This window comes from Hydra vulgaris, chromosome 09 (genome assembly GCF_038396675.1).
Source record: "Hydra vulgaris chromosome 09, alternate assembly HydraT2T_AEP".
NCBI classification, from domain to species: domain Eukaryota; kingdom Metazoa; phylum Cnidaria; class Hydrozoa; order Anthoathecata; family Hydridae; genus Hydra; species Hydra vulgaris.
The window spans coordinates 43,717,509-43,730,803 of record NC_088928.1 but is presented as its reverse complement, the minus strand read 5'-3'; the positions used below and the strand labels follow the sequence as shown (position 1 = coordinate 43,730,803).

At 26.2% G+C, this 13,295-nt stretch overlaps 1 protein-coding gene across 1 annotated transcript in view; it reads left to right on the top strand.

Moving 5' to 3' along the window:
• Positions 1 to 7,356: 7,356 nt before the first annotated feature.
• LOC105845149 (large ribosomal subunit protein mL66) overlaps positions 7,357 to 13,295 on the top strand; it is a 40,824-nt gene continuing 34,885 nt past the window's right edge. Inside the window, exon 1 of the mRNA XM_065805824.1 lies at positions 7,357 to 9,110. Coding sequence (XP_065661896.1) covers positions 9,026 to 9,110 — 85 coding nt within the window. The 5' untranslated portion in view covers positions 7,357 to 9,025. The remainder of the gene's footprint in view (positions 9,111 to 13,295) is intronic.

The window sequence follows — 13,295 nt, the reverse complement described above, 5'->3', positions numbered from 1 at the left end:
GTTTTGTTCCTCAAAGATTTGTTATTGTTCCTTTTTATTTTTAATTTACGTTAGCGAACTAATCAACTCCCATCACTTCTCTTCAGTAAGAATTATAAATTTATAATAATATTAAAATATTATTATAACATTATTAATAATATTAGAATAATAAACTTCCAGCCAATCAGATACATAGGAGTCTTTCAAAAAACTTAACTTTCCAACCTTTGAGGCGTTAGTAAAGTTTGCTTATCTTCTATTCGTTTTTGACTCTTTAAATAAATTTTTTGTTTGTTCGTTTTTTGTTTACATTTATCGTAAAATACATATTATATTTTACAAAGACAAACAAACAAGACTCCTAAAAGACAATATTAATGATTTTATCATCAGAATCTTTACAATTTAAGAAACAAATTTGTAAAAAGTTACAATTAATCATACTATAAAACTGAAAATGTAAATATAACCGTAATAAAAAATATTGTGATAACAAACTCTATAATAATAAGACATATTAAAATCAATTTTAAAAATCTGTTATAAATCAAATTTTATTTCAAATTAATAGTAACTTAAAATGTTATCTATAGCAGCTATGAAATTTTATAATTAAAATTAAAATCAGGAAAACAAATAGAAATACTAAAATTAGGCAAACCCATAGTTATCCATGGCAACATTCCCAAGGATGAGAAATTCATTTTAGGGTGAAACTCTGTGAAATTTTGAGATATTGTATTTTTTTAAATCATATATTTTGAAAATTTATATTTTCACCTGATACTTTAACTACTCATTGAGCAAAATCTTAAAAATTTTTATCATTTTGCTTTTGAAACAAATAAATGTCTAAACAAGGTTAAATAATGTCTAAACAAGGTTAAATAATGTCTAAATAAAGTTAAAGAATGTCTAAATAAGGTATTATGATTAAAAAATTGAATAAATTATCTAAATAAATAAAAAAATGCAAAATTAAAAAGTATAAAAAATAGGCAAATTTTAACGGAAAAAATGCTTGTCTGAGTAGAATAGGGGAGTGTTGCCTTTATTGGAACACTTAAAGAATAAATATTTATTAACCAAAGATGGCTTAACAATGAAATTATTTATGATTTGATTATAACAAACAGACAACCCTACTATATTATTAACCATAATTTGACTTAATTGATTGCACTGTTATTGGAAATAAATTTGCTTTTTGCAAAGATATATTTTTTTTACATTCAAGACAACTGGTTCCACAATTGGAACACATTGATTCCTAAATCAAAGCAGGTTGTTTCTTAAAAAAAAAAACAGTAGAATTAGCAAAAATTGAATAAAAATGATTTTTATCTTAACGGTGAAAGTTTAAATAGTTCATTCAAAACTTATTATAGGATTAATATCACCCTTGCAAATTGAAACTTTACAAGCAAAAATTGTGTAAAAGCTTCAACTGTTGTGGCGTTCTCTTAATTTATTGATTAAAAATCACTAAATAAAGTATTATTTTTAAGTTTTATGGTTGTTATTAAGTGTTTTTAAATTGCACCTGGACTATTTCTACAACCCTTTGATTTTATTACTGATTATGTAAGGAAAACTTCAAAGCTCCAATCAAGGAAACATTGAACTATTTTGTTATATCATTGCAATATCATGCTTGCAACAACTTATAAGATAAATTTATATTGTTATTTGCATTTTAAATCCCATTGCATTAAACATAAAAAAACTGTATAACCTATAACAGTATAGTTTACCCAGCGCAATCAATACAGTGTTAACACAAAATTAGATACTAAAAAAAAATGACGCAAAAAAGCTTTAAACAAATGGTGCACATGCATTTTTTGAGGGATAACTTTCAAAATTTGTCAAAACGTTGAAAATAAGACGTTTTACTAGAAAAATTAAAAATATAGCCTTAACTCATTTTTTATAATATAAATACAAGTGTTCCAGTTAAGGCACTGTTCCAATCAACTCTTTCCTACTACCCATGAGTGGACCAAAAAAATATCAGGAGGCTACTTAGTTGAAGTTATAACCCTCTCTCAACTCTATAACTCCAAAACACGAACCTTGACGAATAAGGCCGCTGCGCGCAGAAACAAGTTGAGGGAGGTACTACCTATAACCTCTCGCTTATGAAGCGAGCACTCTACCACAACACCACTACCGCACGTTTGGTATCATGTTTTACCGCCATTGGTATTTATCATTAAAAATGTTAGAACTCACTGCTTCTACGACTAAACAACGACGACAAAAAAACAAGTAAATGTATTTTTATATAAGTTGTTATTTTTCCTTTTAAACTTAGATATTATTTTATTAATTTTTTTAATTTTAGATTTATCCTACGACGTAATATTGTGAGCAATTGTTATATTTTGTTAATATAAAAACAAATTTGTTCAGGAATCACGACCCTTGTTTTTATTTAAAAAAGGGGTGGGGAGGGCAATAAAACTTTATCATTTTATTTCAAACTTTATTTTGAAAATTTGAAATATAACAGTGGAGGCTTGTTGTTGCAATCTATGTAGTTAAAAATATATTTTTGTTTGTTTTGTTGCATTTGTCATTATATAATTTTGTTGTAGTTATATATTCTTTTATTTTGTTTTATATTATTATTAATTTAGAAATAATTTTAATTTAAAATCGCGATTATTTTTAATTAAAAACTACTTTAATCTTTCGGATAAACGGGGTCTCATAATAAATTGGAAGGTCTGAAATACTTCTAACATCTCTAAAACTTTATAAAATATGTAAATGCAATGAGAAAGTTGTTAGGATCACGTGTTTTCTTATTTATGACGGAGAAACTTATCATATTAATATCTTTACTTAGTTAAGAGCACTTTAAAGTACAGAAACAATTTTCTTTCTTGACGTAAAAATAATGCGAAACTATCTAATATAATATTGCTGAACTTAATAGTGCCTACTCGTGCGTGTTGACACGAAAATCTTGGCAGCCATTAAAGCCAAGTTAATGGTGACAAAGAGTCTCTCAGCACTTTTCTTTAAGGGTGTATAAGAAACTTATGTCAATATGTAGCTTATGTAAATTGATTGTAACATGTCGCTTACACCTAATGTAAAAATTCTATTTGTGTAGCTTACGTACAAACGTCTGTAAGTCTAAAAGTCAGAGGTTAAATTGAACTTACAGGTCGTATATTGAACAAACATGTATAATATATGTTTAACATAAGGTAACTTTAAAAAGTTTATGAAAAATTTTGTATTTAAAAAAGCGGTAAGATTGAAAAAACTAAGAAATGTTTTTTATGCTTAGTGGTAGATTTGATCTCACAAAACAGTACAGAAAGAAGCACACTAAACCACTGGGCAACTGATCTTATATTGAAAAACAAACCATTTCATAAAATAAAAAAAAAGGCATAAAAACTGCATTTAAATAAATTACTATTAATTCGAATTTTACTAGTAATAGAATTGCAATATGTAAATGTAAAAAACATTATGTAATATTCAAATGTAAAAAATCCACTTATTTAACGCTATGTACAAACTTCTGTAAACGTCTGTACTACTGATAGCAGTTAAGTTAAGTTTAAGGATCATATAATTAAGGATCGTGTATAAATATTATTAAAATTTTTTTTTTTTATTTCTAAAAATTTAAAGTCTTTTTGCTTAAACTGTTATGATTTGAATTTTTGTATTGATGGTATCGCGTTAAACAATAATCGTCAAGATGAAAAAATACTCTACTATCCAAGCGGAGGATTTAAACCTTTAATAAATATTATTTTACCGCTTAGAGAACATTGCATCTAATTACCAAGCTACTACTCATAGTATTAAATAGCTATGATACACCCCAGAAAGTTTTCATATTAACAGCCTTCTTTTAATGTCAGAAAGGGACTCAAAAAAGTCATGGATGATACGACTATTAGCTTTTCATAGAGTACCTTTGACAATACTTATTTAACATAACACCTGTTGTTTTATGATTCAATAGGATTTTAAATATATATATATATATATATATATATATATATATATATATATATATATATATATATATATATATTGACACTTATAAAAACCCTCTTTTTTAAAATTAAAAATTCTATTTTGCAGTACTTATTTCCTAATTTAAAAGTTTTTAATTAAGAAACTAGTACTGCAAAAGAAAAAGAGAAGAAAAATAAGAACGCAAAAGATAGCGAAATGATGCATGTCAGGAATTGAATTTTTGTTTCTATTAGCCCTGTATGGTTTTTTTTTGATAAATATTCATCAAGTAAAATTCCTTAAACTTTGGATAATTTTCTCCAAGTATTTCTATTTTATTGATAAACAATTTTGGTCACTTTAATGGAAGGTTAACAGCTTGTCCTGTTTTATGAAACAGAGCTGGTTTTTTCACAATTCAAAGGCAGTTTATTAGCCCTAAACCAGAGGTTAAAACTTTCTAAGTTAATGTTCATGGTTTCGAACAATATCTTTGTATCAGAGTGGTTGAAGAGCAATTAGTATAGTTAGCATACATTATAGACAATATTTTAGATGAAGCATTATGAAGAGTTTATAAAGCTTCATCTAAAATATTGATGATAAAGAGTGCCTGGCTTTTGCTCCATAACATATTGTTTTATGTTACAAAGATAGTTTTCGATTCACTTATAAGTCAGACCAAAAATACTGCAAATATTTAGTTTTGCAAGTAAAATACTGTAATCTACAGTATCAAATGGGAAGATCGAAAAATACTCCAAGTACTAATTCACCTTTATCGAATAAAGTGGATACTTTATTTACAAGTTCAATAATTGCATATTCAGTAGAAAAATATTTTTGAAACCCAAATTAATTTTTAAATAAGATTTTATTTATTGTCAAGTAGTTAAAAACTCTATTGGAAATAACCCTTTCAAATATTTTTCAAAATACACAAAGAAGAAAAATTGGACAATAATTAGAGACAGTGAGTATATTATCTTTTTTTAAGATCGGGTAAACCTTAGCTAATTTTAATTGATCAGGGAAAATACTATTTTCAAAAGAAGATGCTATTAAGTAGAATAAATGTTTTCTAATACTATCAATAACATAGTTAACTATTACTAGTAATATCATCATACCCACGCAATTTGTTACGTTTAAGTTCGGTTAGAGCTTAAATTCGTGACATATGTTTATTTCAGTTTATCAAAGTCAATTTTTGTGACGAGTAAGGGTACTTTGTTTTTTTTCTTCAGGTAACTTGATTGGTTCCGGACCACGTTTTCTTTATATCAAATTGATGTTTATCGAGTTGATTTTGTGAAAAGTGGTTAAAAAATTTTAATGAGCTCAATTTCATGCCATTTTACATAATTTGACATTTTTGGAAAATCTTTTTATTCCAAATATTTCATGACCAGTAATAAATTTATCCTTTGTTGATAGACAGCTTTTAGACATGATTTCTGTTTGTTTTATTGCAATAGAAGATGTTTTAGATGATAGCAAAAGAGATGTTTCACCGTTACTGTAACAGAGATATTTATAGAAGATACTGTTAAACCATAACTGGAATTTATAGATAGTTAATCGGTATGTTCAGCAATGAAAACAAGGAAGGTCACTTAATGCAAGACTTTGTTATATATATATATATATATATATATATATATATATATATATATATATATATATATATATATATATATATATATATATATATATATATATATATATATATATATATATATATATATATATATATATATATATATATACCAAGACAAGATCAGATTTATACCAAAACAAAATCAGACTTAGAATTATTATTTGCACAATAATAAGATTATTCTTAATTCATTAATTTGAAACATAGTAATGTTTTGAGTAGGTTATCTGTAAAATTTTAAAAACACAAATTAGTTACAAATTTTATATTAAAATATGTTTTTGCTTTGCATTTTTTTAATTATTAGTTCTTTGGCTTTAGAGGGGGGATGCCTTTTCCTATAAGGCAATGGTTTAAATGCTGATACATCTTGCGATATATTACTATATATTTTTATACTAAATTCTCTTGTCTTAAAATACAAAACAATTGTTTATATTATTGAAAGACTTAGTATAAATTAGGATAGAAAAACATATCTTTTTAAACCGTAAAAATGGTTGTGGTGCTCCCCCTTTGGTTTCTGGTACTTTTGGTTATGTCAGGGGACCAGAGGTACTAGAGCCACATTTTTAAATGTTTTAACAACTTATAGACTAATACTGAGTTTTATTTTAAAATTTTTTTCTTTATCTTTTAGGGGTTGAAGGGTAGAGGGTAGATGCCCCACCCCTAAGTCAGTGTATGCACCTCTGTAAAATGTATTTTGTAACAAAGTAAAACCTAATTTTTAATATTCAAATAAGTTTTACTTGTTTTTATCCACCTAAAAGTGTTTTTAGGAATTAAACAATTTTTATACTAGGGTGTGTTAAACTCTCACCTCCACCCTTAACTCAGAAAAGCCTCTTATATTTACTGGTAGTCTGGAACAAAATAAAAACAACTTTTGAATCTAAAAATTTATACAAAAAAATTTAATAAAAAAGTCATAATTTTTTAGAAAAATATATGTTTTTTAGTTGGTTAAGATGATGGGTTAGTGCCCCCTCTAGCCTCTTGATACACCCGGCGACTACCGGGTAACTTACATTTGTATCCCACTCTTACATCTATCTTTGATACCAATTTATATGTATTAAGATAAGAATTGACAAAGTTATAACAATTTAAGTCACGAAAAACTAAATATTGACAGTTTCAACAAATCTATATATCAAAAACTTAAAACCTCATAACTTTTTATTGGTTTGCTCGATTTTATTAATTTATCAAATTTGAAATACTATATTAAAGACCTTTGTAATGATATGTAACATTCTAGTTTTTAACTACTTTAAAATATATATTTAAAAAAGATTTGAATAAAATAAATTGAAGTTGGAGGAAGACAATGATTTTTTTATAGCTACTGTTGAAGTATTAGGAGAAAAGAAATTTTAAGATTTATATTGAAGTATATAATTTAAAAGGGGAATTTGTAGGAGATTTGTATCATCAGCAAACAGATGAACTGAAGAGAAGTGAACAAAGTTGATTAGGTCGTTAACGTAGATTAAAAATAAGAGGACCTTGAACCGAACCTTGAGGAACACCACATAAAACTGATTTATTACTAGAATTGAAACCATTAATACTTGTCTTGTATTGATTGTTTTCGATCTGAAAGATAAGACCGAAACCAGTCATTTATAATACCGCGAATTTCATAATGATTTAATTTAGAAATCAAAATCTATGGTCAACGTTATCGAAAACATTTTGTAAATCGATAAAAACACCACAAACGAAATGACCAGTATCAAGACCTTTCCTAATTTTTTCCGTTATACTTATTAATGCATGGCAAGTAAAATGTTTTGATCGAAAACCAAATTGAAAATCATATAAACAATTAAATGAGTTTAGAAAAGAGTACACTCTAGAATACATAGGTTTCTCAAGAAGCTTACTAATTTTAGATAAAAGAGAAATAGGTCTGTGGCTCTAAAAATGGCTCTAAACTTTCATGCTCTTAGCATGAAAGTTTAGGGCCATTTTTAAATATTGGAATAACGCGAGATAATTTCAAAATATCAGGAAATGTTCCATTTATAAATGAGGTATTAAATAGTTTAGAAAGAATATTTGAAAATTCATAGTTAAAATTTATAAGCATATTTGTGGGAATGTTGTTTGGAACTAATGATTTTTTTGGATTCAATTTAGATATAAGAGATGAAATTTCTGGAATATTTGGTGGAGATAATAATAAACTATGTAAATTTGGATGTTTAAGATACTTTTGATAGTTAATGTTAGACAAATGAATATTGGATTTGAGTTTATGAGCAAAGTTTGTAAAAAAAAGTGTTAAATGATTCATGATTTTTTTTTTTAAATAATAATATTTTGTATCCTTTATCATAATGGACTTTTAATTAAAAATAATTAAAATGGTTTATATTACTTTTTGTTATAAAAAGTCAATTTTAATAAAACAAATTTTAAAATTTTTATATAGAAAATGATTCATTATAAAAAGACTTTACTAAATATGTTTTGAAAATCATATTTTTGGATTTATCTGATTTATATTTAAATTTATTTTATAGATTTCTTTTAATCTGAAATAAAGATATCTGAAATCAAAACAGCTGCTTTTTCTGTGTATCTAGAACCAAAACACATTTGAAGTACATTCTAAACAATTTGAAATTCTTGCTATCAAAGGAACCTATTGTTATCATTATGTTTCCCTTCAATTTTTCTGTTTAAAAGCTTATGTGATATCAATATATATATGTTAATTATCTGAGTTAATATCTTTAAAGTATCACATGTAAATAATGATGCCGAGCACTAAATGGTTACTGCCCTTTCATTTGTGTAAACTGTAAAGATTTGTAAAGATGAATTTGAAAATACTACTCTTAACTTCATTTGAGCAATTTTCAGATTTTTTACAAAATTGAGTTTATAATTTTTTCTCTACTATGATACATTAATAAAAACCACTATTTTAAACAGAACTATCCATAAAATTAGTTCTAGAAAAAATAAGAAATTTGTTAAAAGTTAGAAAAAAGTTTATAAAACTTTAAAATAGTCTATTTTTACCATTTAGTAAATTGAACATTTAAGTTTAAATGCTCATTGTGTTTATTAGGCTATAATTTATAAAGCGTTGCTCTCGGAAGACCAAAATTTCAAATTTAATCTATTTATATAATGCACATAATAGCATGTAAAGATTAGTAAAGTCAAAGATGGCATTTCACAAAGTTTTCTTTAAATTTGTTGAAATATAATGAGTTGACCCATACAGTGTTTTTGTGCATATCAACAGTTAATAGGCTAAAATATAGTCGATAACAAAATAAAAGTAAATAAATTATTGCATATTATAGAATATTTGTATATTGTTATATTATATAGTCATTTGAGTGCTTTGAATTTTTTTAGTTCAAAATGTCTTTATTTATGAAGAAACTTACAATATTTTCAAGCATTCCAAAATTTTTTCGAAATTTATCTGATGCTCCTCCACAAGTTGGTATGTAATTTATAACCAATTTATCAATTTACTTAATCCATTACTTTATTAGGGTAATGTTTAGTAATTTAATCTATTACCCTAATAGGGTAATAGATTAAAAACAAATATTAGTCATTCAATGTATATAAATTTATTTTTGCTGATCCCTATATATCAGTCAATGTATGTACATCTAAAAAACTGTCTCTAAATAAAGAAATAAATATATCATTGCATGGTATAAAATTGTGGCACAACTGCAAGCAAGAAACTTTTTTAGATTTTAAGTATTACATATTTGTCAAGTTTTAACAATGGGTGTGGGGTAGACATAATAATATAGTCAGACCACAATTTATATGCCTACTATATATCTTTACCGAAAAGAAAAGGTCCTTAAAATTTGACTGTTTAAATATATTTAAATATTATGATTTGTTTCCATTATCATTAGTATGCGTTCTTTAAAATTTGATAGTCTCCCACCAAATGAGGGAGACTTAACAGGTGTGGTATTAGTTGTCAGGAATAGCATTTTTTATATGTTCATTTATATTTGTTTCAGAAATTTTGATGGATTTGATACCTGGGTCATTCCATGCCAAGTGGAGCAAATTTTTATGAGGTTCCCAACCCTCGGAATTAGGAAAAATGAGGTCGGCAATAAGTTGCCAACCTCAATCTTTTAGAGGTTGGCAAGAAAAATTTAATACAAAGGTCTTACCATAAAACATAGAGACGAGGTTGGCAATATTTTGCTGACCTCATACACTTTTAGGTCGGCAGTTAAGTTGGCATTGCCAAATGCCAACCCTAATTCTGAGGGTTGGGTTCCTCATGGACCATCTCAGATTTTATTGAAACTTTTTAATTTTTTACATATATATGAGAAAAGCATGTTTTAAAAATTTTAGCTCAATATCTAATATGGTTCTTAAATAAACAATATTTAAGTAGTGGACTATTTTGCATGCAATATCACTCTACAAGCAAAAAATTTCATCGTTTTTAACAGCTAGTAACTTTTGAACAAGTTGATTTTATACTTCAAATATTTTAAGATAGCAAGTATGCTCTGGGCACTTTAAAAAGAACAACAAGTTTAAATTCTGGTATCTTATCTTTTTCCATAATGGCAGACTAATGTTGATATTTTTGTTTTGGGATTGAAATTTTTTGTGAAAAAAGCTTAATCTTGAAAACTAGTTCAAAAATTAATACAAATTAAATTGCCTGATACACATTAAATACAAATTAAATTGCCTGATACACATCTGGTGAATAAATATTAAAAAAAAAAAAATCAGTTGGTTAAAAAGCTACCTTCAAAAGTTGTAGGTCATCAAAATGAGCCAGATCAAGATTTTTTTCAAATTAATTCGCAACGCAAAGCATCTGTTACTTAAGATAGGACTTTTTTTTTCATACAATTTCTTATATGCATCAATTGAAAAGTGTTAATAAAAACCAAAATAATTAGTGGGCACTTATTTATTATCCCAAAAGATAATCTCTATAAGTCAGGTAAATTTTCCATTAAAAAGATATGTTAAAAAAAAAATTTCTTAAGTAATAAAATAATCTCATTGATTTCTTAAGGTGGTAACCCCCATTCAAAAAAATTCCCTTAAAATAATCAATATAAAGTTAAAACTACAATACACAAGTTAAAGCAAGTATGCTAATTTTTTTTTAAATAAGAAATTTTGATTGCTCAACTTTTGCATCACTTATTCCATACAAATTGCCAAAATGTAGGTGTAATTTAAAACAAATCTCCAGCTCTATATATCTTTTAACTCTGAAATTTTCACACTTTGTAAATTCGATAGTATTTGAATTGTTCGAATTATAAAGATATAAATTCGAGTTTTGTTTGTTTTTTCTAAAAAAGAAAGGGAAAAAAAAAAAAATTAAACAATTATAAATTTTTTTTATAGAAAAAAATTTACCAGTTAAAAGTTTTTTTTTTTATATTCTTTGTGATAATGGGAGAGATAATCTTTTCTTTTATAATGTGGCAAATAGTAATGGTTTTTCATTTTTTTTCACAATAAAAAATGAAAAATTTTAAAAAAAGAAATATTAAAAAAAAAAAAAAAATTTTAGATAAAAAAAATTTATTTAAATTTGCCAACTGCTCCATACATTTTATTGTATTATATTGCTTTTTCCAAATGATTTAAATTTTTTATTTTTGGTAAGGTTCCTTATTGGTCTTTGGCTGTTAATTTTATAAGAGTTAACATTTTTGCAATATCTTTATTTTTCTTTTTTTTTTTTTTTGAATATATTAAAAAAAAGTTTTTTTTATAGTTTTTTTTTGTTTGATTAACACCTGATGACTAAAAAATGAGACAATTTAAATCAATTTATGTATGCTATTTATAATCATGCAATTGAAATAAATTAGTATATTTATAGGGAATTTAATACTCTATTAAAATTATATTATAGTTTTAAAATATTAATTAAAATGGCTCTGCATAAAACAAGTTTGCAAGAAGACCTAAGAAAATGCATTTGCCAATTTAGAAATTCGCATCTGGAAAAGCCAAAAATCTTCACAGTAAAACACTTTCTAGATGAAGGAGCATCAAAAGCGACCATATATCGTGCTCTAGAACGTGTAGACAATAATTTAGGCTATTAACGAAAAAAAGGAGGCGGTCCAAGGGCAAAAAAAATGGACGAAAAGTACATAGACCATTTGAAAAAGGCATTTGATCATCATCACGGTGTTTCACAACCCCAAGTAGCTCAAAGATTCGATTGTGACCAATCATATATATCTAAAATTCTTAAAAACAAACGAGTATTAGATATTACAAGGAGAAAAAGATTCCACATCGAAGCGAAAGACAACTAGCTCGAATGAAACCTTTGTGTCGGCATATATATCGCAGTTTTAGGAATTTTGATTTTATCTTGGATGACAAATCATATTTCACATATGCGAATGCAACATTGGCTGGCAACGATGGCTTCTATTCTAGCGAAATGTCATCTACAACTAGCGACGTCAAATTCAAAAGAAAGAAGAAGTAGGAGGAGGAAAAGGTGCAAGTATCTTTGATTATATCGCCCAAAGAGACTTCAAAAGCAATGTTTTTTGAAAGTGGCTGGGCAATCAACAAACAAGCATACATCAGATGTCTCCGCAAGTGGTTAATACCCTTCATTGATGAACATTATAAAAATGAAGAGTACTTGTTCTGGCCAGATTTAGCTAGCTCGCACTATGCAAATGAAGTAGTTTTTTTCTCGATGCCAATAACATCAAATACCTGCCAAAGGTAAAAGATCCACCCAATGTACCAGAAGCTCGATCAATTGATGACTTTTGGGGTCAGTTGAAATGCTTAGTCTACGAGGATAATTGGCAAGCAACAAGCATTCCTCAACTCAAACGGCGTATCGTGAATTGTCTTAACAAAATGGATCCAGAAGTGGCAAAATGTTATGCCTTAATGACTTCAGTTCGTGACTAGGTTGAATTGCTTTTAACGATGTTATTGAAAACCAATAAATATATTTTTTTAAATATCATATAATTGTTTATAAATTTATTTTAAATTAAGTTTGATAGCTATGTAACTATGGCTATAATAACAATTTTAAAGTTGTCTCATTTTTTAGTTATCAGGTGTTAGCTGCACAATCAAAATTTAAAAAAAAAAGTTTTTTCAATAAATTTTTTTATGATTGTTTATAAATTGTTAACAAATTGAAAACAATATTTAAACAGTTGTGCAAATAGCAAACTAAAAAAACTAGATTTTTTTCTGTTCTGAAAAAAAAAATTTTAGTGAACAATATACTATTATTGAAAAATCAATAAAAGAAATTAATAAAAAAAATTTAAAAAAAAATTGACAGATTCAGAACTTTTCATTGAACTATTAAGCTAAGATCTTAAAAGGTACAAAGTGGTTATGAACCAAAATCATGCATTAAAGATGTATAGAACATTTTAGAAGAAAATTTATAGAACATTTTAGAAGAAAATTTTTAAACATACTTATACATCATATTTATTGGTAATTTTGGTTCATTACCTAAGTCAATTTATAACAAAAGCACCCTGAAAATTTCAAGTCAGCATATAGTCCCAAACTGAAAATATTGCATTTTAAAATGTACGTATTTTGAGAAAAACAAAATAAAAGTTTGTTATATTAAGAAAAGAAGCATAAGCCAATT